We start from the raw sequence: 26,916 nt of genomic DNA, 5'->3' as shown, positions 1-26,916 counted from the left end.
TGGCTGACGGGTTGCTAATACCTCCTTTCTGGGAGAGCACCTCAGTAATTACTACTTCCCTTGCTCCCCTTAGCTAATCCCTGCTGCTGTGACACACACACACACACACACACACACACACACACACACACACACACACACACACACGTGGCCCCACAGTGCACAGAGCTGGAGGAAGAGAGGGAGGACAGGCTCACTCGACAACAGGCACACGCATTCACACGCAGCCACACACAGAGGAGTCTATTGAACACACAGAGAGGCGCTTGTGTTGGACTACACAGTGCATGGTGCTCAACTCAAGCCCTGACCAGAGGAAGAGGAGACAAAACAGCACGGAAAGCACAAACAAATACAGAGAAAGAAACAAAAAGATCACACTAAATTCTGCTTTTTTTGCTACTATTTCACAGAATTCGACAACACCAACACACACCCACACACACACAAGTCTACTTGTCTCTATTAAGGGCATGAATAAGACCGTTTTCTCCACCTGCATCAGGCTGAACTGACTGAGCGAGCTCTAGTGCGATGCTCTGGGTGTGTACGGCGGAGGTTGAGAGTGGGGGAAGAGCCTGGAGCTCAGTGGGGCACTGACAAGAGAGATCCCTCACTGGTAGCCACAGCTTGTGGGACAGGGAAGAGCAAGGACTCCCAACATATGCTCCAGGACATCCCATAAACAACCCACGTCACTGCGGTGATCAATCACACACCCACGGGTGCACACAATGCGAGTGCCGGGCCCCTAACTTTCACAGAGCTCTAGTAAATGAGCCAGGCAGTGGCAGCCTACACTGCCATGCCGTGTTTCGCAGACCAGATCCTAAGTGTCGCCCTGGACAAAGCTAGCGAGGATTACGCACTGTGGCAAAAACAGTGACAAACAAGATGCACACAAAGACAAATCCCCCCGCAGCACAGAGAACACTCCATCTAAGACAACTTTAGGATAATATCTGCCGAATTGAGCTACTCCATCGCAAACACACACCTACATTGAAAACAATAAAGACACAGGTATGCTCGAACGGAAAGCCCACCACAAGATGACGGTGCAAGACTGTCAAGTGGTCGTCAAGTCTACCTTTGCGCTCGGAGCGTTTCTTGCGCCTCCTCTTGAACCTGGTCCGCATCAGGCAGTAGTAGGCCCCCATGTTCTGGGCACTGTCCACAAACAGGGCCATGGCTAGGGGCCGGCTGGCCCTGAGCTGCTGCGCTGGGGTGGAGTGCTGACCGGCCCGATGTGCTGTGCTGTGGGGTGGTGTGCTGAGGCTGGAGCCTGGCTCTCCTGTGCTCTCCTGTGCTCTCCTGTGCTCTGTGCTGGAAGCCCACTGGTGCTATGAGCTAGCTAGCCCTGACACACTCTCACACGCCGCACACGCTCCCTCCCTCTCTACCTCACAGCTCTAAGGCACAGCGCATGGTCCCGCTCTTTTTCTCTGCCTTGCTTACACTCGTTTACAGGCGCGTGCGCGCACACACACACACACGCAGGCAGGCAGGCACCCTCTCTTGCTCTGTACCCTCCCCTCATGCCTTCAGCACTTTGAGTGGATGAGAGAGGAAGAGAAAAGAGGGAGGGAGGAGAGAGGAAGGGATCTCTCTCTCTCTTTCTCTCTCTTCACTTTTTTAAGGTTAGGAGTGAGACTATTGGCTGTGGCAGTATCTTGTGCTCGCTCTCTCTTCTCTCTTTCCAGCACCACTCACTGCACTGAGATCAGATACTCCTCCAGCAATGTGCTTTCAAGAAGCCTGCGATTTCATCTTAACAGCCTCTAACAAATCAGCCTGCTCATTTAGTCTGCTTGTCTCCGTTGGGAAACACTACACAATCTATCACACACCAGATACAGTACATACCATTTCCCACAAGTCATAGGCGTAGAAACCTACACTCACAAAAGTGCCGCTTTCTAAGAAAATTGTCCCACAAAAGGAAAAGAAGACATTCCTCTCATCCATATTCTATCATCATAAAAGTTAAAATGCTGACAGAGGTTGTTGGACTCTTTTTGGCGGTGAGCCTACTAGAGGTGAGATGGAAGAATATAGAAGCAAGTCTCATCACAGGCACTGTTTGAGTTACCGTCAGGAGCCTGGTGGCCACTGCAGTCCACCGCAGAGGCAGAGAGTTTCAATGTTATGTGGAAGTTGATCGACTAAAGCATATACTTTGAAGAATACGATGACAATGGCATGCTGTTGGTGTAGCCATAATATGCTCTCTATGCTGGCGAAAAAGAGAAAGACTGACATGAAAGGTAGGATTTTCCAAAAAGAATGAGCACTATCTGACAGCAGTACATTCTAAACCTATAGGCCTTGTTTGGCCATTAGTGGGTGTAGTAAGGAAGTAGAACATCACACAACTATCATGACCATGAGAGTGTCCATGACAGTGACAACCCCCCAAAAACAAATTCCAACAAATCCGTCCCACTGCTTCATATGAACGTGACCCCCCCTGCTATACACCTTGAACCATATTCATATGAAGCTGTAGCCTGAGGCTGAAACTTTCTATCACACATAATTGGACGACCAGCCTCCAACACCTGGCACACTGCTAGACAGCCAGGCAATTAAACCTGCTGAGCCGACCGCACAGAAGAAAGGCTGCACGCCTGGTGAAGCTACCTGCATAGCTGTTGATTGGGAGGCTGTACATTTAGAAGCACAGTCCAGTACACAGTTCAGTCCCCAGACCAGTGCCAATACACTGACCCTGAGTGACCCATTTACATGTAGACCTAGCCTTAAACATGTCATCTAGGGAGCTGGATCTACAGTAGGGGTCGAAATTGAAAAGAGAAAAATGCAGGTGTTCACACACACACACATCTCATGTTGCCAAAATTATGATTTGTGACTGGACAAGGTGAAACACCCAGCGGTCATTTTGCCCTTTTTGTGGTTGGAACAAACTTGCAGTGTGCATGCTGCACATTGAGCACAGTAAAATATATTTAATTAGTTTAGTTGATGAACATACATTAAAATCAGGTCAAATATCTGATACTGATATCTAGCTGTTAATTCAGTATCTAGATCCCAATGTACAGTATCTTGTTAATCAAGCTTAGATTGATCCTATCCAGACCTCAGCCACGTAGTGTAATGCCAGTTCAGAACAAGCTAATGTCACCACCTTGTGGATGTTTGCTAAAATGTCAACTCGATGTAACATTCCAACAATATGCCAAGGCTTCATAGCCTGGGTGTTCCCATCCTGCCTTGCGCGGTGATTTCAATCACGCAGCTAAGGCAGTCTGGAAACTAACACCCACATTTTCACCTGATGTTGGCGACCAATCACAGAACAGGGGAGAAAGCAAGACCATGATGAGCTATGCACAGACACATTTGATAGACATCTGTGGTGCCCAATGAACGGATCTGGGCATTTTTTAAAATACGAGAAAATGAACCTCTGGTTGCCAGACCACGTCTCATTTGAGAAGTGGTAGGCGCTAGCCAGGCTAAAGGCTTCAGCAAATATTCAAATACATTTCTCTTCTCAATAGCAGAAGAAAAAGAAATCAGCATTGCCCACATTATGAAAACATTTTCTCACTGATCTGCTTATATGAGACACGTAAACAGTCTGTATCACTTCTGTAGGTTGGTCATGCATCTGGCATACTGACTATTAAGTTACAGCATACCATTCCAATTGTCAATGCTTAAACCAGGCAGTGTGTGTGTGTGTGTGTGTGTGAGACTTTATTTCTAAAGCAATGAAAACAAGTTGACAACTGAACGCAAAGCAAAGCAAAGCAAGCCTATAACAGTAGGTAAGGTTGGCTTGCAGACAAGCTGAAAAGATGGTCAATACCTGCTGTTCTTATGAATCATTCTAGGGAGCAGATGAGACCACTTGTGGGACTAAGTATACGGTGTATCGTAGCATAGGCATGAAAACAAATACTTGACATCAGTCTAGGACACCGTAGAGCTGTGCTCACTGCCCCCTAGGGGCAGCCACAGATATCACAACTTCACCTGGAATGCCCCATCACCTACTTAGAAATGATGACACCCACTGGAAAGCGCTGTAGTGACAACAGTGACAGGAGCGACCTCCTGGTGAGGAAAAGATGCTTGGATGCAATCACAGCAATATTTTTAATCTAAGCACTAAGGTCAGTCCTACATTATGACTGACACTTTCCCACTTCCCCGTTCACTTCTCAGTCGCTCACTGGAGACCCACATGATGTTGGTGTCCAACTCAATCCACCTTGCTGTGGCAAAGATGTGCTCTGAGCTTGCAGCATGCTTGTATTGTGAGAGGATGGATGACAGGTGATTGGTAAAAAAGAGCCTGAGGCTACACACCTGTGTCTCCGTTGGCTGTCAGTGCTGGGGGCTCTCAACAGATGCAGTGGTCTGTGGAAGAGAAATACACACAAAGGTCAACACCGTTCATCTTAGCAGGACAGCAAAACACATCACTTCAACACCACTGCAGCCTTCCATGCCATCAGTTTAAATAAATGACAACAGCGTAATGTTGTATAGGCCCTCTACTGTGATGAAGAGTCAAAACAAATGCTTCATCTACAGTGATAAAGAGTCAAAACAAGTGCTTAGCGAAGAGAAGATGACAGGCAGATTTACTGTTCCCCCTAGTGTGGTACAAAGCAGCCATAACCTCTTGGCACACTGAGGGGCTGGAGAAAGATGGAGAGCATTCATCTGCGGCTCAGGATGTAGGGGTTTGTGAGAGGGCAGCTGTGGGGCTGTAATGGTGCGCACCCCGACAGAGCGGACCCCGTTAATGGAGTCATCACATGATGACATGTCAATCACAGACAGCTCTGGGATTCCACCCTCAGGAGGCATGAACACTTTGAGCTGTGTAAAACTCCTCAATAAAACACAGCGTAAAAAACGCTTGGAGGGAACAGCAACTACTGCACTTCAAGTCCAGATCGCACCAAATGAGGAAACATAAGGCCTGGAGAGTGGGAGAGGGCCAAAGGGGGGGGGGGGGGGTGTGGGAGAGGTCGCTGGGTAAAAAATGAGGGAGTGATACTCAACACCAAAGCCAACCTCAAGCTCATGGTCCTGTCCAAATCCAGCCTGAAGGAAGGAAACGTCTGGGCTCTGCAGACCCAACATATTTAAGGTGGCGGGCTTGGCCAAGAGCTGCCCTTTTCTTCACACACAGAGGGCCAGGAAGGGGTTTGGGGAGAACAGGAAAAGAACCGGAGCCGGCCATCTCCAGGCGCTAACCTCCAGCTAACCCTCTGGCATGTCTGAGAGGACCACAGAAGGGCCGGCTCTGCAGCCAGCGCGGGAGCCAGACCTAGTTTGGTCTGGGGGCGAGAGCACACGCTTTATGGGTGATGAGCAAAACAGCAGGCCTGTCACAATCTCATCCATCCAACACTAACTATGCTCACATAGACTCCTGCACTCAAGGGTCCTACGAGGACAACTCGGCTTCTCCTCATTGCTGCAGGTCTCCAACTAAAGATGCATGTCTCCCACTAACACACACACACGCACACACACACACACACATGCACACGCACGCACACACACACACACGCACACACACACACACACACACATGCACACGCACGCACACACACACACGCCTGCACACATGCACACTCGCACAAACACACGCACACACACATTACCCTGCTGTACCACTTTACAGAGAGTGTACTCTCCCTGCTAGGGAAAGTACAGGGCTGATCATTTGTTTGGACAGCTTAAGTAGAGAGGAGCTGCTCTTTGGATTTATAGATGTGGCAGATGCAAGCGTAACACGCAGGCTCTGTGCCTCCATCAGACACTCCTACTAGCAATGTCGAGAGGTCCTGTATGGAGGTACCACAGAGGTAGGGTCAGGCGAGGGTCAGGACATTGTACTCCTGTGGTCAAGAACAGCTGGCAAACGGTTTTCTCCTGCACGGTCACACATGCGACCAGACAGGAAGAGATGACAGTAGAGTGTAAGTGTATGCAGTCTCCACTCTGTTTCTCATGACATCCCGTATTTGTTTATCCATTATTCAACCACATCCAGCTAAACAGTCTTCTGTGTGAAATGCACTGTGTGCTCCAGTGCCGTTCAACAGCGGCCCTCAGCTCAGTCAGAGGTCAGAGGTCAAAGGGGCGTCAGGCCACACATGCCAACAGCGCTGATGGGCTGAGGAGGACACAGAGCTTCATTTGCACATCTCTGGCTCTCTTCATTAAGCCATCCTACAAATTAGAGCTACAATGGATGACCTTTCCCTGCTCTAAAAATGAGAATAATCACACACTCTCTCCCTCTCACGCACACACACACACACACACACACACACTCCATATGTAGGACGGTAATAAATCATCAAAGCCCAACAGGCAATGGAGATTATTAAGTCCCTGGTTGTTCAGCATTGCAAAGCCCAGCAAAATATCTGTTATGACTAATGGCGTTACGTCCACCTGACGTCAGATTTGACCTTTGTGAAAGAGCTTACAGAGGGAAGAAAAAAGCCTCCTGCACTAACAGCATCCTGGGTAACGGCAGTCTGACACAGTAAGGATGGAGCCCACAGGCTGCTACCAGAACTGGCCACATGGTGGAGCCATCAGTCTATCTGTGGGAGAGTGAAGAGGGTCTGAAATTCACTTGTCCCGTCTCCCCCTCTCACCACAGACATCCAGATAAATCTCCAGAAAAAGAAGACTGTGTCTCTTGGCCACACTCAAAAGTCAAAAGTCAGACTTTATTTATGGGATAAAATCAGTCTCTTTCAGCAGCCCTGGAAAACATGTGGAGAGGTCACATTCCTGCAAAGTGCATCACCAAAAAAAAAGGAGAAAAACAAGTGGTCGTTTGCTGCCATGACAACACCAGTGGTATGCTGGGATGTCCGGGGTGACTGCGGTTCTGGGGCCAACGATAAGGGTCAGATTTATTTGCACTCGAGTCGGCATAAGGACCAAAACAAGGGCTTCAGGCTGGCCAATGGCACCGGGGCTAAACACACTTAGAGGGGGAGTGAACGGCAGAGAGGGGAAATTTCCATTGTGGCATTTCCATTGTAGCCACAAAAATGTCCCGAGTCCTGCGGAGGAGTGAGCAGCGCCGTGATATTTATTGGAGCGCCATTGCATACACTCGGAGCAAACACACTCGGGACGGCATGTTTGTGTGAGGCAGAGCGCCAGGCCGCGCGCGGCGCGCAGGTCAAACACCAGAGGTGGTCTCAGCCAGAGGGCTCCCAGAGGCCCACACTCCGGCCGCAGCAGTGCCAGCGTGCTGCTCATCACGGAGAGGGCTTGGGTCAGCTCCGCTCAGCCACCTAACATGTAGTCACCTGCTCTGAAAGGAGAAATAATCAGCCTTGCTCTTTCAAGAGGAACTATGCAGGTTTGGCGATTTCTTCACTGTTTTGCATGATCGCGAGGCTGCAATACTTGTTTGTGAGTGTACTGGCCCGACCAAGTGTGGGGGAAGTGAGACAGCCATCATTCAACCTGGAATAAATCAAATAGCCATTCCAATGACTCTGAAGCTGATCAGTTAAGGTAAATTAAGCTAAAAACTTAGTTAACTTTAAGCATAGTTCACCTTTAAGATGGATCTTTTTCTTTTGTGTACAAAGGTTATATAATCAATTTACATCTATGTTCAACAATACTGATGTGGCCATTATGTTAATGCACGGCCAACTGACACAGAAGCAGCAGATCTCAACTGAGAGCACCCAACACCTAGAGTAAGAGAGGAGTACGACATAAAGAGCACTCCAAGATGTAAACACCAACCCTATTCTGTTCAAACACTGCAGGAATTCAATAACTGAATCCATAAATCAGAAAGTCAGACAGTGTTTATAGTCTAGAGCCCCCCCTCTCTCTCACACACACACACACACACACACACACACACACACACACACACACACAGACACTAAACTTTGCCAGCACAAAAAAAGCGAAAAGAAACCCCTCTATTTGAGAACACACAGATCTGTTTAGGGGGAAAGCAGATTTCTGGCTCTAAAGTCAAACAGAACTGAGAGGGGGAAAATCAGCCGTAACGTCTGCACTCATCCCTCTCTCTCTTGGGGCCGAGGCCCATCTACACAGCAGCAGCAGCAGCAGCAGCAGCAGTTCTGAATGAGACCTGGTGGGGGCAGTAGCACCCCTGTGTGGGGTGTGTGGTGCGGAGATGTGCCTACCCCAGACTAGACGCGTCCGGGGGAGCAGGGGCAGGAGATGCCAGGGCTGGAGGCTGTGGGGTGTGGGGGGTGGGGGGGGGGGGGTGGAATGCAGGGCAGAGCCAGGGCCGCATACTCCCTCACTCATCAGTGGCAGGGAAAGACCCCTGACTCGCAGGCGAGACAAACTCCCCGCAGACTGAGGGATGACCGCAGACAGAGAAAACACAAGGCACAGTGTGACTGACTGACTGACTGACACACACACACACACACACACCCCAACCTGAGGCAATCAGGCCCTGACTGTGCTGTTTTCAGTGCCAAGACCAAGTGCAGGGGAGAGAGGAATAAAGGTGGACTCAAACCTGACCATGTGCATGTGTTTTTGTGTGTGTGTGTGTGTGTGTGTGTGTGTGTGTGTGTGTGTGTCTACCTGAGAGCACATTAGCTGTCAGAATGGGACCATTTCCAAAAGAAACACAGTGCTGCCGTCTCTGACAGGGCCAAGGTGGACACATGCACACGCAAAGACAACGACAGACACGCACACACACGCACGTGGAAGAAATTACCATGCCTGCCCTGGGTGTGAACTTCCGTCACAGAAAAGCTGGTAGAATATTAAGCATAAGAAGTTGGCAGGCTAATATCCTCTCTTGCATCCACCGGATCCCTCCCCTCCTCCTCTCCCCTCCTCCTCTCCCCTCCTCCTCTCTCCTCCTCCTCTCTCCTCCCCCCCCCCCCCCCACCCAAGCCATCGTGCAGCCTCCTCTCCCAGTCGCAGTCAGAATGCAGGGGTTGAAATATTTATTACTGCAGCGAGAGCTTTGTTGTACGGCTCACTCCCAAAAAAGACGGCCCAGTGGCACGTTCCTCCATGGTGGCTGTGTCAAACAGTTACGGTCAACAGACCCCACACAAAGAGCGCCCCGACTACGCACACACACCCACACCCACACCCACGCCACTCACACCTCCACAAGCAGGGCCTTGTGTGAGGCCAGGGGCCGGCACTGCGGAGGCAGTGGGGTTGGCCGTGCTGGTGTGGGGCCTGAGGTAAGTGTTTGGGAGGAGAGAGGGGTGGCCATGGTGTTTATAGGCCATGACGGCTCCTTGGAGCCACCGAGCCCTGAGCAGGAACTGAAGCTCGTTATCTGGAGCCCGATCATGACGGGGTCACGCGGAAACACTGAGATGTCTGGGGGAGTGGTTGGGAATGGAAATATGGTGTGTGTGTGTGTGTGTGCACGTGTGTGTGTGTGTGTGTGGGGGGGGGGGGCGCAGGCATGTATGACGGTGACTGAGAGGTTAGATGGGGGGTGGGGGGGGCTAACCCTCTCCTGCTCCTTTTGGTGACAGCCAAACTCATAGGGTCCCTGGCACTGTACTCGCCAGCTCGCAATAAGCCACAACACTCACAGGGGGCCCATATGGGTGCCGTGTGTGTGTGTGTGAGTGAGTGAGTGTGTGTGTGTGGCGGAGGAGGAAGTCGAGCACACAGCTGGGGCTCTGACAGCGTGCCACAGAGCGCTGGCCTCCTGAACAATGCCCTGCTCTGTGCGCCTGAGGAGAGGACGGGGAGGAGGCCCAGTGCGGAGGCCGGCCAGTCCAGAGCTGAGGCCAGTCTGACCCACACGCCTGGGCTCCACACAGCTGGCTGCTGGCGCTGACAGAGGTGAGCTCCAGCAGTCCCACAGCGCGCCCGAGTCCACCACAGTCCAGTGCTCGGCTGGACAATCCTCTCCTCTATCTTTGCTGAGCGCCAGTGTGCACCTCTGTTGTGAGAGCGTCAGAGCGAGAGAGTTTTCCTCTCCTGTTTGAAACTTCTGCCCTCACCGTCCACCAGATCAGGCCCGTGAACGACAACCCCGCACCACTCCGTCACCTGTACCTGACAGATCTGGGTTGCTTGTTTGTGCTGTTTCAGTGCTCACCCCTTCTCTCTCTCTCCCTCTCTCCCTCATGGGAGTGTGAATGTGGGTCAGGCCCGGGGGGAGATGACAGAGCGGCGTGGGCTGGCCAGCTGGCCATCACAGCTGGAGCGCTGCGTAAGAGAAGAAGCAAAAAGGAAAACACGCCAGGTGACATCTGCAGCAGCGAGGCCAAGGGCGGGTACCTGCTCTTCCACCTGGGCTCTGATGAGCCCCCCAGGGAGCTGCGGGTGGGTGATGGGTGGTGTGTGTGCATGTGCATGTATGTGTGTGAGAGAGTGTGTGTGTGTGAGTGCGTGTGAGAGAGGGACAGTGAGAGAGAGACAGAGTGAGTGTGTGTGTGTGTGTGTGTGTGTGTGTGTGTGTGTGTGTGTGTGTGTGTGTGTGTGTGTGTCCATGTCCGTGAGGGGATAAAGGTCCATTTAGATACGTGAGCACCTGCAAAAGCAAGAGCCAAAATTCAATGAGCTTTATGCTGATCACTACCAGCATGCATGTCTATGGAAAACTAGAGCATTAACGCTTACTGTTTCAGAGCAGTGGGAAATGCTGCAATGCCCAAACGGCCATATTAGCAGGGCAGCTAGGAGCTTTGCTTCACCCAGGACGGTGAGTGGCATCAGGCTCCATGGGACTCTACAGCGTCAGAGTGCAGAGGACCCTGGCTGGACCCGAGACAGGACAGGTCTCTTGGTGTGTGGAACTGGGCCACATCCCAATGCTGACTGACACAGTGACCAACAAGACCACCTTGCACTTAGCGACAACGGTGAGAGACCTTATTTAGAGCGAGGAGCGAAGACAGAATGCTAAAAAAAGAAGAGAGAGAGAAGGGTGGAGAGGGAGGGAAAGAGACTGAAATGCCCCAGTCAGTCAGCGCATCAGCATTTTGCTCACGCCACACAGGGAGGAGAGCGCGAGGCGAGGAGAGGCGAGGCGAGGAGAGACGAGGCGAGGAGAGGAGAGGAGAGGCGATGCGCAGGAGAAAGCTGCGCTGCTCTCCACAGCCCTCTTGTGCAGCGGGCAGAACAATGCTGAGCGCGTCCTTTCCCACGCACGGCCCATTCAGGGAGCTGCGCCTTGTGTTACGGCTCTTGTGTTTTAAGTAGGCCATGAGAACTGCAGAGCTGCGCTCACAGCCCCGCACTCCACTCGCACAGCGGCCCTTTGTGCTGAGCAGGAGCAGGAGCAGGAGCAGGAGCCCAGGGAGAGAGCCGAGGAGGTGAGGAGGAGGAGGAGGAGGAGGAGGAGGAGGATCGGCTTCCACCTGGGCCAGGTGAGGACCATCAGCTTTAACCGGTCAGGCCTGCTTAGAGCTGGCCTACCAAACACCACGGAGTCCGCAGCTGGAAACAAAAGGCTAAAACAATGGCACCCAAAAAAAGGAGGGTTTAAGACACCAGAAACCCACAGAGACAATAGGCCAGCCAGAGAGGATCTCAGCGAGAGCGCACAGCCCCACTTCCCCTGCCCAGTAGCACCGGGAGGTAAATGAGGGATGATACACTTGCCACAAAGGCCGGGTTCGGCTCAAGTGTGAAGTCCAGCCCCGGTGCTCCCATGGAAGAACACTTGGCGCTGGGAGGCATGGCAGAACCAAAGCACATTCATGCCCTCCTCTCCCTCTCAGTCTCACACACAGCATGGACAAGTGTGAAGGTCTCTCTCTGTCTCTCTCACTCATGTTCTCAGAAGACAGCAATCCCTGTCCCCTTGAACAAAGAGAGAGAGAGAGAGAGAGAGAGAGAGAGAGAGAGAGAGAGAGAGAGAGAGAGAGAGAGAGAGAGAGAGAGAGAGAGAGAGAGAGAGGGGGGGGGGGGGGGGGAGAGGGAGAGGGAGAGATATACAGAGAGAAGGGCTGAACTGCTGTATGCCCCAGTGCTCTATCCACAGACACGCTTCAAGGCAAATACTGCTGCTTCTGCACAACATGAGAGAGAAACCAACCCTTTACTTCTGAATAATACAGAGTGAGAAAAAGAAAAAGACAAAAAGAAAGAACAGAAGAAAGAAAGAAAGAAAGAAAGAAAGAAAGAAAGAAAGAAAGGACAGCAAATACAAACAGACAAAAAAAAGAAAGCAAGAAAAAGAAAGAAATAGGGGTAGAATATCAGCGCCATGCTGAGTGAGTGAGGAGTTGGTGAGAGAGAGAGAGAGAGAGAGAGAGAGAGAGAGAGAGAGAGAGAGAGAGAGAGAGAGAGTGAGTGAGTGAGTGAGTAAGAGAAGAATGAGCTGTGGCATAAGCCCATACTGACAGACCCCGTCAGTCTTCTCCCCAAACCTCCTGCTCCCACTATGGCTTATTCTGTTCAGGAGGAGAGGAGAGGAGAGGAGTGTGTGCTGTGCAGTGCAGCACGACCTCTTAGTGGCCAACATCAACAGGCCAGCGCCCTCTTATCTGCCTGCTCTGTTTAACATCTGGCCCTCCCCAGCGCTCGCCAGCACAAAGCCATCCAGTCAGTGCAACCAGCGCACCACAGCACACCACCTCGCCTCGCCTCGCCTCGCCTCGCCGGGGTGCGCCTGGCCAGCCCATCTCCTCGTCTCCTCCGCCTCGCCGTCTCTCTCTTTTCCCATCTGGCCAAAGGGCCGTCTGCCGGTCAGCGTCCCAAATAGTCAGCGCGTCTGCCGCTGTGTCACTGTTTCCTACTGAGGGTCCATCTGTCTGTCTGTCCACCCATTTGTCTGTCTGTCCTTTTTTCTGCCGTTGTGTCATTCCCTCTCAGTCTCGGTTGGACCGTCCATCTGCTTGCCTGTCCACACGCGCATTAGTCCACTCGTCAGCTGGGCAGCTCATTTGATTGAGTGTCCAAGGTGTCTCTGTGCTGCTGCAACTTCCTGATGAACGTGGCGTCCGGCGTGTTTGTGAGCACTGACAAGTCACCTGCTCGGCCCTGGCAGCAGTGGCAGTGGACACAGCAGGCCAAACAAAACAAGTGGTGGGGAGCCGCCTCACATTCTCTCCTCCACACACTAGTACACACTAGTACATACATACCACACACACATACCACACACACACACACACAAAAATACCCACACACACACAGACACACACACAGACACACACAGCTATTAGCGGTACATTGCTACTACTGCTATTGACGCAAAAGAGAAAATAGAGACGACTTGGAACTGGGGACTTGGGCTATCCACTTTATTCCTTAAATCCAAAAGCTGTCCTGTTTTCAACTTTCGTTCATTCTGTTTACATTATAGGTTTGTGCATTCTCAGTATGCTAACTAGAGTATGTTTCAACTTCCATTTCTTTTGAAATGTTGACAATTCTGCCATCAGCATGGATATACAGCACTACATAATATGTAACCGATATAAAATGTAAAAGTTTCATTTGATATGCGTCAGAGGTGTGGACTCGAGTCATGTGACTTGGACTCGAGTCAGACTCGAGTCATGAATTTGATGACTTTAGACTCGACTTGACAAAATATAAAAAGACTTGCAACTCGACTTGGACTTTAACATCAATGACTCGGATTTTCACTTGGACTTGCGCCTATTGACTTGTAAAGACTTGCTTCTTCCCATAAAAAAAACGAAAGACAAAAAGATAAAATGTAGACACGGACTGATCTATCTATATTTATGTGTGTGCGCCTGTGCGTGAGACAATGCGCGTTTTCGGCACAAAATCCAATCAAATCACTTTGATTCGACAGCGGCCAACCACGCAGAACAAGCTAGACAACACGCAGAGCCAGACAACGGACGTGAATGCGCCAGCAAAATGATACCTAAGATTATTTCGTTAATTCGTTTGCCTACGAACATTACGTGGAGACCAACAAGAAACGAATGACTGTGTAGAACTTGTTAAATTCCTCCCAGCTTCATCCTAGCCTGCTTTTGACATATGCCTGGTAGGCTAACCAAACTGGTAGCCTACCCTACTGATTCTGTTGTCTAATTGATGGATTTAACCACGATTAGGATTAGGCTTTTAAAAGGTGGAACATTTTCACCTCAAACGTGCGCTGTATCATATAGCCACGTGCGTCTTTTTGTGTACATTCACATTAAATCCATTCCACTAACACAGGAGGAGAATAGGCTACCATAACGTTTTATTTTGAGCACTGGTTGTTACATATCAAACTCCATGTCATGGTAGAGTAGCCTAAATTAAGCACCCACCCAATTAAACATGACCAAGGAAAAAGTGAACTGCCATGCCACGGTAACCACCTAAATCATAGAAGTTAACATTGCAAGATATTTTCTATGACATCAGAAATATTTTCTTTACCTTGTCAGTTTTTTGAACATTCATTTTATTTAATGAAAACATATATCCTTGAACTATGCATGACTTATTTTTTAACCGAATGAAACCTAATTACGTTCACGTACTTCTTAAAGTGACAGGCACTCAATTAGACCTACACACCACCCTGTAATATCATTAAAGACAAGTGTAGTCAATATGAAGTATTCAAATTACTGTTACAAATTAAAGTAATTATGCAGATCCTAAAATACTATAAGTTGTTAACAAAATATGTCAAGTTTATGAATTCAAAATATGAAATAGACACAAGACACACCATTTTCTGTGTGTGTGGACTGGGGGTTTGAGCAGAGACTAGGATTGCCACTGCTGTGAGTTATCTGTATCCCCCTTTTGGCAATACGGGTTTGCCTACATTTTTGTAATGTAATAAACATGGTCACACGTTATAAAACTATTTCAGATTGTGTAGGCCCATCAGTGGTTCTTAACAAATTGAACACATATTTTAACACATAGGGCCTATATTTCATTGAGAATGTGCTAGAGATACCATTTGACATTTCTGCTAGACAGATTTGCATCTCTCTCCAGCACACACAAATTCAATTGACAAAATACCTGTTTCACTCGATTTTTAAAAAGACTCGAAAGGACTCGAAAGTCAGACCGTAGGACTTGGGACTTGACTTGAGACTTGTTGGCCTTTGACTTGGACTTGACTCGGGACTTGCCTGTCTTGACTCGGGACTTGACTCGGGACTTGAGGGCAATGAATTGAGACTAACTTGTGACTTGCCAAACAATGACTTTGTCCCACCTCTGATATGCGTTATGATATGTTAACTTAAGCACTGTCAACCGTCACATTACAATCGACACAGCGCAGCTTAGCCGTAAATAGATAACCGTTTTCTGAACACTGGGGTGTCTGGCTAAGGAATATTGTGAATACTGTAGCAGTAGACAATTCCATACATTCAACCTCACTCAAAGCAAGTGTGTGTGTGCAGACTGTTGCACGTAAACATACCCACACACATCCACATACACCCATCCACACACACCCAACACACACATAACCCGTTTTCCTGGACAAACACAGACTCGGTGTGTGTGCACCCCTAAGCGGTCATTAAATATCTAAACTCCGCACTTGTGTTCAACACTCTCTCTTTCATTCCACCATCTCCTCTCATTCACTCTCCCCCAAACCTGTAAAATATTCAAAGGCTCATCGCAGCAGCCCAGGAGACATGATTTTGATATCAATATTTGTTTTGCGGCATGCATGCGTGTTTCCACTCTCAAAGCCTGACGGCAGATGCCAGAGGAGCTGTGTGCAGTCGGGCAGTGCGGGGCTTTATGTGGGCATCATGGCAGCAGCCACACTCCCCATCCGCCATTTTCCTCAACACAAAATACCCAGCGCTGGGTCCAGTAATGGGCCTCAAGCGCCAGCGGGCATCTGAACAGAAGGCGTCCGGCGTATGATGGGGGGGGGGGGGGGGGGCACAGGTCAAGGCAAAGTGCTGAAGCAAATTGGGCCTGACATTAGCACACTGAGTCAGGAGATCTCTCAATGTCATCAGTTCTGTGTGTCGTGTGCTCAAGGTGAAAGTCTGGCGTGCCGTTCAGAAGCACAGCTCACCATCAGAGGAGAAATGGAGGGAAGGCAGAGAGAAAGACAGGCAGACAGAAAACTAAACAGGGACACGGAAAGAATGCTTTCTAGACTTTTTGGCATGAAGTGTGATAAACAAATTAATTCAATTTATGGAGATAGCCAGGTATTTGTTTTGCTTTCGGGAAGAAAAAAACAGAGGGGGAAAAAAACCCCACCATGCCTCCTAAATCCTAAATACCTCTTACCCCCACAAAAAAAAAAAAAAAAAATGAAAAAGAAAAATATAAATTCCAGTTTTGCTCCTCACATAACAAAATTTCTGCTATTTGTATGCGAGGCATTAGCAATGGATTGGCAGCATAATCTATTACAGGAACGCTCTCTATCATCTCTCTTTAAACACATCATCACTTCTGTTAGGGGCTCTAATCAATTCAGTCAGCCCCTCTCCAGGGGGTCAGCCAGGCAGAACAGTGGCAGATGTGAGGAGGCAATTTGGAGGCCCAGAGGCGCCCACTGATGTGGCACAAGGCATTGTGGGTAGACTCGGCACAGTCAATTTCAAATGGTCCTCAATGACAAACCAAGCTATTCGCATTTAGAAGCGGTGACGCCTCACATTTGAGTTCTTTCATTTAGCGGAAGCGTTTTACTCAGAGTGACATTAGTAAGAGTCACGTGCGCCCAGCACACCGCATCACCAGTGTCCACTGACTGGGGACTGTCACTGGGTTATTCGCTTGGCTATCAAAGCATTCTTGCAGTGATATGGTGAAATATATGGTACTGTCTGATAGTGTGCGCACACACACACACACACACACAGATAAGGCCAGGCTCCATCTTCCACAGAGCTGTTTGGTCCTCCTGATGCAGCTTCATGTGTCACCAGATCAAAGCCTGCCAAGCGCATGGCATGGCATCATCCGTCCCCCTCCACCCTCAGCAGCACCACCCACACACCTCTCCCTCACGCTCTCCCTTTCTCTCACTCAGGTCTGCTAATGCCATCTGGGCTCCAACCAGAGATCTTCCCCAGCCAAAAAACACCCGCAGCTTTTGAAGCTTCCGCCCTTGGCAACGGGGGAGGAAACAGAGAGGAGGAGAGCAAGAGAGAGAGAGAGAGAGAGAGAGAGAGAGAGAGAGAGAGAGAGAGAGAGGGAGAGAGAAATCCTCCCACTCACACCTAAAACACGAGCGCATCTGATTCATGGCTCAGACAAAATGGTGGCAGCCACGGGCCCCGGCGCAGCGTGCTGGAGATCAGGAGCGTGTGGACGGCCCACTCTGGGACACCCCCGACAGCACAGCTCACAGGCACACACACGCACATGTAGAGGAACAGATACGGCACAGATACTAACATGAGACAGAGAGAAGCAAGGGAAGAGAGAGAGAGAACAAGAGGGAGAGAGAGGGAGATGATGAGAGGAAGAGTGAGAGAAAAAAGCGCTAACAGTAAGAGCCCCAGACAAGTCAGGCAGGACTGAGTGGTGCTGAGTGGGGGCGTTTGGGGCGTTTGGGGCGTTTGGGGCAGAGTGGCAGGGGGGCAGGGGGGCATCTGGGGCATGGGGCTGTGTGAGGGGCCAGTGGAGCGGCAGGCTGGCAGGGAGAGGTGCGGTCGCCATGTGTTGAACCCATGGGCCTGGCACAGACACCAAAGCGCTGCCTCTCGGCCAGAAGCCCATTTTTCCCTTGGCCACTCACTAAATACACATGACGCTAATGACAATTAAATCATGGCCTTATTCCACAGCATCACATCCACTGATGTGCCGTTAAACAAAAGGCCTTGGGGCCATCTCAAACGCCACAGCGGTCAAAAGGGCTCGCTCTTGTGCAGCGCTCGGCTGACCTTGGCTGCTGGCTCAAGGTTAACGCTAACGTTCTACAGCAGGCTGCACCACAGCTCACACCTCCCGCTGTGCTTAGAAAACAAGAGAGAAGAACAAATAAAACAACTTTATAGCCTCTGCACCTGTCCAGGCATGCCTCCTGACAACCACTTCAATCATGTATAGGCATGCTGTCTCTCACAGACCCGCATGCATGCACACACACACACACCACATTTCCCCTCCTAGTCACACAAACAAATCTGCAGTCAAAACTATTTTCTTTGTGATTCCAAAGTCGCTCACGTGCATGCTGCTGCGTAGACAAACACTGAGGCGAAAAGAATGAATAACGGATGAGTATTTTGATGAGAGGCAGCTGATCAAATCCAGGCTGGTGTGTGTGTGTGTGTGTGTGTGTGTGTGTGTCGTGCCAGAGGCTCCACTCTCGGTGCTTTCGGGGAGTGGACGGACACACCAGTGCTGAGGCACCATCCACGCGCCACAGAGAGGGATGGAGGGGGGGGGGGGGGGGGGGCGTGGTAATGGGCTTATGTATCTCTCAACCTCCTGCTGTCATCAGACACACACGCACACACACACACACACACACACACACACACAAAAGACTGACACGGCAGCAGAAGCAGCTGGTTGCTGCAGCGCGGGACAGGCGTTAGCACGAAGTGAGCTCCAGATGTGTGCGCGACTGCGCGTGCCCTGCTGCTGGCTGCTGAGAGGAGGGCTGATCAACAGCAATGGTGGCGTGCGTGCTGATGGACTCCCTCATGCCACGCTCACGCAGGCCTCCATCCACCGCTCCTAGCCAGAGGAGCTGCTAAATACTTCATGAGCCGGCACACAAGTGGGGAGCATGCCGTTTTCAAACAGCCCCATTTGATGTGAAGTGGAGAGCCCATATGCTTTCTGTTTCGGGCGGCCTGCTTCAGTGCAAACAATGAAGTCTGACACAGCTGGAACCACTACTGGTAGGGGCGCTACACAGGGCCCCAGTGCATGATGGTGTGGCAAATGTTCACAGCAAACAACCAAATACACACACACACACACACACACACACACACGGCCCTTTGTTTAGCGGCGGTAAAAGACATGAGAAGGCAGTGAAGTGAAATGTTGCAGTTTTTGCCATTTTTGTTGGTGAGTGGCCGCCTATGGTGGCGGTGAGAAAGGCAGCAACCACAAGAGAGATACTTCAGGCCCTGATGTGCACACCGTCAGCAACCTACGGCTGGCTCACCTGCCTGCTTTGTGCCAGGGCTGGAGATCTGCGCTGTGCTGCTGCAATGCAATTTACTCCAGTAGCGGGGAAAAAATGCATATACAAGCAGAAGGTGGGGGCATTGGCCCATGGATATGCGCTGAAGATGGGGGAGGGGAGGGGTGGTGTAGATGGAGTAAGAAATAAACAGAGAGAGAATGGAGGAGAAGGAAGAAAGGGAGAGTGCACAGATCCATAAACACATTAAGCAAGTGCATCCGAGCAGATGTTATTACCTTGAATGTGCCGGGGGCTCTGTGTGATGAAGTGTAAAGTGAAGGTTTATGGTGGACCAAGCCACAGATCTGATGGACTGGACAAAAACAACCTAAAGGATTTCCTTGAACCTTCACATTTTCAATTAAAGATTCCCTATACATATATAACCACACTGGCATTTTACAAGCTCTCTGTGTGCGTGTGTGTGTGTGTGGTGTGGAGACGCCAAAGTTGTGGGTAACCAGTCCCGTGAGACTCAAGCACTGGCCCCACAAGAGTGGACTTTATTGCTCAGCACTGGCATGCACAAATCCTGCCCATAATCCTCCACACCAAGCCACAAGAGACAGGCACGAGGGAGGAGGGAAAAGAGGAATCAGACACCAAGACAGAAAGCACGGTCTTCATCTCTAGCGTAATACTGCTTTACTGCTTTGGTAGTAACGTTGCTGAAATGGCCCAAACATATTTCAATGTCATTGGCAACATGAGACAGTGGGAGAGAGAGAATGCAAGCATGCTAGTGAGGAGAAAAACGGAGATGGGGGAAGAGGGGGGGAGGGAGGGAGAGAGGCAGAGAGAGAGAGAGAGAGAGAGAGAGAGAGAGAGACACTGAAGAGAGCGTGCAGGATCCTTGCCAGAGGGTGATGCTATAGCTATACACAGCACCTGCAGACTCGTCCATTTAACAGGGGAGAGGGGTCCTCTTTGACATGTCCTGGTTCTCAATGACCAATGCTGTGGCAGCATCTCAACTATGCGAGCCCAGAGGTCCTCTCCATCTCCCACTTCCTCTCTCTCCCCCCCTGCTCACTCTCATCCATCACTGCTCCCTGCAATCTTTCAAAGCTGCTCATTACACCAGTGACTAAACCATTAGCATATGCGACCACAGACTGGAGGAGTTGGCCAAATAAAGCGAAGAGAAAAAAGGCCCCCAGACATGGGAGACATGGGAGAGGTGTGAGCGCCGCGGCAGGCAGGGCTGCTGGTGCCACTCGGCTCCTATTGTGCTGCAGCGCTGCTGTGCGTGGGCGTGGGCACCGTCTGGGAACACAGGCAGGCTATTCTTAAAGCGCCGCCTCACGCGCTGCCACGGCCTCCCACCGCATGTGTGGACATGTCGTGCACTCCTCTCCTCTCCTGTCCCGTCCTCAAGTGGTGTCAGTTATTGCCTCCAGGCAACCTGCTCTTTGAGCCAAGAGGAGGGGCACGGCCCACAGAGTGCCTGGGACCTTCACATGAGACGCGGGGCTGACGGCTGATGGCTGACGACTTTGAGTTCATGTTGACGCCGATGAAGATTCTGCTGCATGGTTACTGTTTATGTTTATGTAGTCACAGAGGCCCTGGAGGGTGAAGTACAATTCCGCAAGCTACAACCAGCCCAAACAAACACTGGCGGGCTATTAGGGAACGGTTATCCCGGCAGGCATGCATTGGCCTCCACGAGTGTACACAGCGACCGTGTTCCCGGAAACCGAGCTGCGTACAGGAGAGCAGTGACGCAGTTCCAGAGGCCAGAGTGGAAGATCGATTGGGGAGATAATTGACAAATTGGCAGAGAGCAAAGGGGGCGTGCATGCCCGGAGACTGCGACACACGGAGCATCTTCAACCAAAAGGGGAAGCGACAGACACACCAATTTGGAAGTCGACTGGAGGTCAATTTCAAGCACGGAGCCACGTTGCGGCGGCTCACTGAACAGGCGCTTTTGTCCCCTCATCACAACTCGGATTAATTCATATGCCTTACCAAGCGCTGCAATCAATCACACACAAAAATGGCATTACTCAGACCAAGCCAGGGAAACGGGAGAGATAATTGCGGTTGCTTTGTGGTCGGCTCAGTCCTCTGATCCACGCCAGATGATTTCTCCGCCTCTCTAGACAGAGGCGAGGCTCTTTCACTTAGGGAAAGGGCTCCACAATTACAAAAGGGTACTACAAAGCAGAGGTTGTTGGGAAAACCATGGAAATAATAACTTTAATTTGCCACGGCTGGACCTTGGCCGATTGGAATTAGGGTCTTGGCATCCTTGGGGAGGCAAACATAATCTGCAATTAAAATCATTTGACATGTACGTTCCCCACTAGTGACTTTACCCCCCATTTCATCCCACACACACACAGATACACACACACACACACACACACACACACACACAAACCTCCCCTCTCTATTAAAGTCAGAATTTTTAGAGTGTTACATAAAGTAGCCAATTATGCGAGTCGAGTTTGTCTCAGGCATACTATGTAGCGGGAAATAATTGGTTGCTCTTGCTTTTTTCAACGCCGTTGTTTTTTTTTGACAGCTATTACATCAAATCGCTCAGCACCAGCGAGGGGAATGAGAGCAAAAACAACGAATGAAAGGATGAGTGAGAAAGAAATGTAGGAACACCAAAGAGAGTGAGCAACAGCGAGAGAGAGAGAGTGCAAGAGATAGAGAAAGAGAAAGAAAGGAGAGATTGAGAGCAAGAGAGAGAAAGAGAGAGAAGAAAAGGCCGAGGGCCTGTCAGCATGCTGGGGCTGGGGCAGCAAAAGAGCAGAGCAGAGCAGAGCAGAGCAGAGCAGAGCAGGGCAGAGCAGGGCAGATGTGGGCCAGGCAGAGAGCTGAGCAATGGCAAAGCTAAACTCATGACAGTGCACACGGAGGAAACGAGGGAAGCACTTCGCCTCCCGTCAACCCTCGGCCTGCAGCTGCTGTTCCCCATCCTGTCCCACCCCCTGCTTTCGCCCTCAGCTAAGAAAAGTGCTACTCAGCCTACTCTTCCATCCTTCGAAAAAGCCCCACCTAGAGATGCGTCCTCACTTTAAACTTCCTCCTTCCAGTTAGCAAGTGCGGAGCTGCTTCTGCATGAGGATTAGCATATCAAGATGGCAACGTCTTCTCCCCATTCTCCCATTAGAGGAATTACAAAACCCTTCTTACATGATTCTGATCAGTGAAGTCACAAGCTTCCAGGCTCTGCAGTGAGAGAGGGGGGGGTCCAATCACCAAGTCTGAGCCCTGTGCGTGACAAATTATGGAAGGCCTGACATTTCATCTAAAGCGGACCGACGGAAGCGTCACCCTTGTCGGCCGAGCGAGATTGAAGTGGCAGGACAATGTTCATGCTTGGCTTGGCTGAGCCGCGGCACCCGTGGGACCGGGAGTACTGGAGACGCTGGCTGTGGGTCCCCAGGGAGAAGCTCGCCCGTCGGCCACGGCTCCCACTTGGCCCCATGGGCTCACCCCAGACCTGCTGCCTTTGATGAGGACAATGGGAACAGGGAGTGGCATCGGGGACCTGCTGCTGGGGCCCTGGCCCACTGAGTAGCACCGCCACAGGCCACGTTCAGCAGGGGCAGAGGTGGGGTGGGGCTGAGTGGGGTGCATGAAAGGAGCACAGACCAGACTGAGAGGCACAAAGCAGGAGGTGGCCCATCATACATGACAATCAGACTCTACGCACAGCAACAGTTACAAACGGCAACATGCAATGTCTGGTGTATGTTAGCGTGCCATTTACCCACTGACAAAACAATCCTCCAACAACTCTTGCGGACACCACAAATGAAACGTTAATCCCGTATAGAGACAGGGCTTGCTCTCCCTCACTGTATGGAAATGTCATCATGTCTTCTTTAAAGACCCAGCACTTTGAAGCAGCAAGATTGAATGCTGGAGTTCTCAGATCCGGCTCGGCCAGACACGCCATCCCCTCCCAGCTCCACGCATGAAACATCAGAGCCCTCGTCAAGATGCCTCGTCCATATGCACGAGACCAGACGGGTTTGACCGCAGTGTTGTCAGGCAGCCCTGTAATTCTCTGCCCGTACACCGTGACAGCTCGCCGACCTAAACGAAAACCAGCAGCCTGCCAAGCCCGAGAGTGTTTTCTATAAAACCGCCTTTTGTGAGAACGCGTATGCTACTTACTTGTAGTTGCTGCTGCCCAGTGGGTTACAGCATGGCACCAATCACTCCAGCACCACGGGCTAGATTCCAAAGTAGCGCATGTGCTAAGTCTTGCTAGGGAGCTGCTGCCAGTTGTAGCGTATCCAGCCCCTGTTCAGTGTGAACACTCTCAAGGGCAGAGTGGAGCGCTTCTCACAGGAGAGTGATTGTAGCCCAACGGTTCCCACTATTGATCTTCCCAGTGCGGCCCCCGCCTCCACGCCGCTAGCACCGGCCCTCGGTATTTCCATATTTGCACATGATGAGAAAGGGTCCTTCAAAGCTGCCCTCTACTGTTACTGACCTCCAGTGAGAGCGAGTCAGTGTCTCTCTCTCTGTGTGTGTGTGTGTGTGTGTGAAAAATCTGAAGATGGGGATCCTTCATATATTGGAGAGATGCGTAGATTCCGAGGCTGTAAAAAGAATTGGAGTATATTGTGGCAGATGGGGGTGGGGTGGGTGTTTTTAATCCACCCCGTGGAGATTAGGGTTGGTTGTGTATGCTGTGAGCATTAGGGGAGGATGGGTACCTGTGTTCAGACTGGCAGTGGGATGGCAAAGGGGCATGCATGCCATAATCCCCCGTTGAGAACAATCTGCCGTGATGAAGGCTTGTGTTTTTTTCCCTTCCAAGCTCTTGCCGTCTCACTTTCCCTCCATTGCTTTGTCTTGTGCTGCCCCCCCCCCCATTCTCTCTTTTTCCCTCTCTCTTTTGCTCGCTCTCTCTCTATCTCTTTCTCTCTCTGCATTGCAGTGCCATGAAATTTATGAAGGAGTAGGGAGAATAAATTTTGGTGCAGACAATGAAGATGCCTCTTTGTTTGACATGTTGGGATATTTTATTTGAAATGATGAATTCTTCAAAGCCTGAGGTTTCTGGCCATAAAAACCACATGAGGATCGCTTGCAGAAAGGCAAACCCACATTCGCTCACACACACTCACACACACAAACCATGTTTCACATCCTTTGCATACAAACAGATGGGAGTCAGAGTAAACTGTCTAGTCTATCAGTGCCTCCTGGCTCATGGTCTTTGGTGTGGCTAAACACGGAGCCTTTCATCCAGTGCTTCCTTTTCCTCCCCTCATTCACGCACTCACAATGATGAACTGCTAGCATAAACATCTCAGTCATACCTGACGCACGGCCAAGCCTGCAGGCCTCTTTCATTAAAAGCCGGCCACGAGCAACATTAACCTAACACCAAGAGTCAGAAAGGCAACAATAAATTCTGATTTATGCCTCCCACACATGTTTTGGGCGTCTGAATGGGCCTTCTGTGATGGTTCTGTGTGAAAGGTCGGACTCAGAACCAGAGCCAGAGCCATAAGCCACCAAAATGATCACCACTACATGTATGTCCGTTCTGATAAAGGTGACTGGACAACACTGGCAATGAGGTAGGAAAGGGATTGGAAACATCACAAGGGCAACACGGATGATCAATTTCTATAATTACACAAACTACCTTCATCTGGAACTTTTCGCCCAATTCACGCTTTGACCTTTAAAACAGCATCTGACTCAGCGGCATCATTATTCATTCCCAGAATGAGCACAAAACAAGACGGATGTTCCACATGGAGGCGTGCGGCTGGCCACAGAGGCCCAGTGGGCTGAGGGAGACAGATTGGCGCTGCGTTCCCGTGGAGCGGGCGCATGTGCCGGGCCTGGCGGTGGCGGCGCTACCCTTGCCTGCCCTTCCTCTCCGCCCGGTGCCCCAGTGGGAGCCGCTGTGCGGGGAGAGGGAGCCGCGGTAACACGGCGCCACAGGACGGGAACAGGGCGTCCGTGACGCAGCGGGGACCGCACGCACACATACATCAGCGCTCGGCCCCTCACTCGTGCTCCCGCTCTCGCGCTCCAGCACGTCCTGCTTTGCTCTTCACAACTCCACCCTTGGAGATCGGCCACTTTAGTTCTCTCTGTTTGGGTTGTTTTGTCTGCCTTTCGCTTTGTCGAATTTTAAAAACCTGCAGAGCTCTGGTTTTTAATGTGCACTCAAAAACAAATTCTTCCTTAACTAGGAACCTTCTAGATCCCTTGCAGAAAATCTTCTTCTCTCTCCGAGCCGACCAGGAATATTCATTGCTGTTCCTTAAGTCACATCTTTCTGCTTCAAAGGCTGCCAGTCTCAAGAGGTAGGGGTTGTATTTTTAGCCGAGGGGACCTCTGAGACACGGTTACAGACGCTACCTATGAAAACGCCTCGCACTAATGACTTTCACCATCAAATCCATCAGCACCCTCAGCCCTGTGCCAAGGAGAGAGGTGACCACAAGGCTGGAAAAACAACACTGGGCCACTTCATAAATTATTACCAAACGGACATCGCAGAGGGAAAAATATGAGTCACGCTTCACACGCGATAAAAACACAGAACACACAGACACACTCACGTATTCAAACACACACACACACTCTCTCTCTTTCTCTTTTTCCTCTTTTACATATACAGGATAGAGTTCAGGCAGACCTTAGTATTGCTTTCCCTCCCTTTATTCAGCTTTATCCCCATAATCCTCCGGGAGAGAAAGAGAGAGGGAGAGAGAGAGAGAGAGGGAAAAAAAGAGGGAGAGGAGAGAGGACTCTGAAGCAGGTCAGAGGTGAGCCTTTAGCGTGGAACTGGGTGAATGTGGTGTCTGACAGGCCTGTCCCCCCAATCTCGTCAGCCTCTCCCGGAGTCAGCAGTGACAGAGCAGGAGAGGGCACGGTGTCTAGTCAGGGCCATGTGCTGCTCTCGTCCCCATCGCTTTACTGCCCAGACGGAGCACATTCAATTAGGTGACCGCAAGATCGCTGTAATTCTATCTTCCTTTGGGGAGTCCCCTGCCGTGATTGCAGGAGAAATCAAAAAGACAGAGACTGCAGGAGGGGAGAGGGACAGTGGGAGAGGAGAGGAGGCCCTTTGGAAGACTTCAGAATGCCAGGACTGGGGCCAGAATGTTCTACACACAAACAGCAAGCCAAGCACACATGTGGGGCTTCATCAATATGCAACCTCTTAGGGGACTGCTTTGATAAAGTCAACAACATCACCTGGGGCTCAGCAGCATGGTTCTTTAATACGGTACGTTTCTAATACATAAAACAATGGATGATGAGATGAGTCTGATGAAACTGTAATATACTACAATGTTCTCCATTTAGCATAAGCGTGCACAGGTGTGGTAAAGGAAGAGGCCTCATTCATTCAGTACAGTCATGCGGTAGGCTTCATCCTCATTCTAATTCCAAATGCAGCTTCAGCACTCCAAATCTAACTCAGCCCAAACAGTCTGACAGAGAGGGAGAATGGGAGCTTGATTTGGGGAGACTAATGGCTAATAATGCTGCGTAGGACAAATGATGTGGAAGATTGGCAAACAGGGAGAGGTTATTACAACTCTAATCCTCCCCATTCATAATGCATGGCCTGAGCAGAAAGCCAAACAATAGACACACAATGTGTGAGGGGGCCGGCCTGCTCAAACAGTGCCAGCGTGCCCACCACTGTGCCCAGACAACAGCCCCACAGGTGCCAACGCAATCAAGACACGTGCTGGCACAGCTGTGTGCCCGCCTCGCCAGCGTCAGGGGAGACGGAGGAGAAGAGGAAGGGCAGAGCTGTTCCTGTGTGTCCTTCCTTAGAGCAGACCTCAGTG

General features: G+C 50.6%; 1 protein-coding gene across 4 annotated transcripts in view; it reads right to left on the bottom strand.

Moving 5' to 3' along the window:
• adarb1b (adenosine deaminase RNA specific B1b) overlaps positions 1-26,916 on the bottom strand; it is a 105,916-nt gene that overhangs the window by 33,470 nt on the left and 45,530 nt on the right. Inside the window, exons 1-2 of one of the 4 annotated variants that reach the window (XM_062533754.1) lie at positions 23,252-23,299; positions 4,345-4,395 (exon numbers count right to left, since the gene is read on the bottom strand). The exons of 1 other annotated variant lie outside the window; for it this stretch is intronic. Coding sequence is in view for 1 of the 3 variants with exons in the window: in XM_062533755.1 (XP_062389739.1) it covers positions 1,091-1,190 (100 nt within the window). In the remaining 2 variants the exon portion in view is untranslated. Of the gene's footprint in view, positions 1-1,090; positions 1,367-4,344; positions 4,396-23,251; positions 23,300-26,916 lie in introns of those variants that run through there. 2 more of the 4 variants (XM_062533752.1, XM_062533755.1) reach the window with 2 other exon arrangements.

Source organism: Sardina pilchardus, chromosome 4, assembly GCF_963854185.1.
Source record: "Sardina pilchardus chromosome 4, fSarPil1.1, whole genome shotgun sequence".
NCBI classification, from domain to species: Eukaryota; Metazoa; Chordata; class Actinopteri; order Clupeiformes; family Clupeidae; genus Sardina; species Sardina pilchardus.
This window is presented reverse-complemented; position numbering and strand designations above follow the sequence as displayed.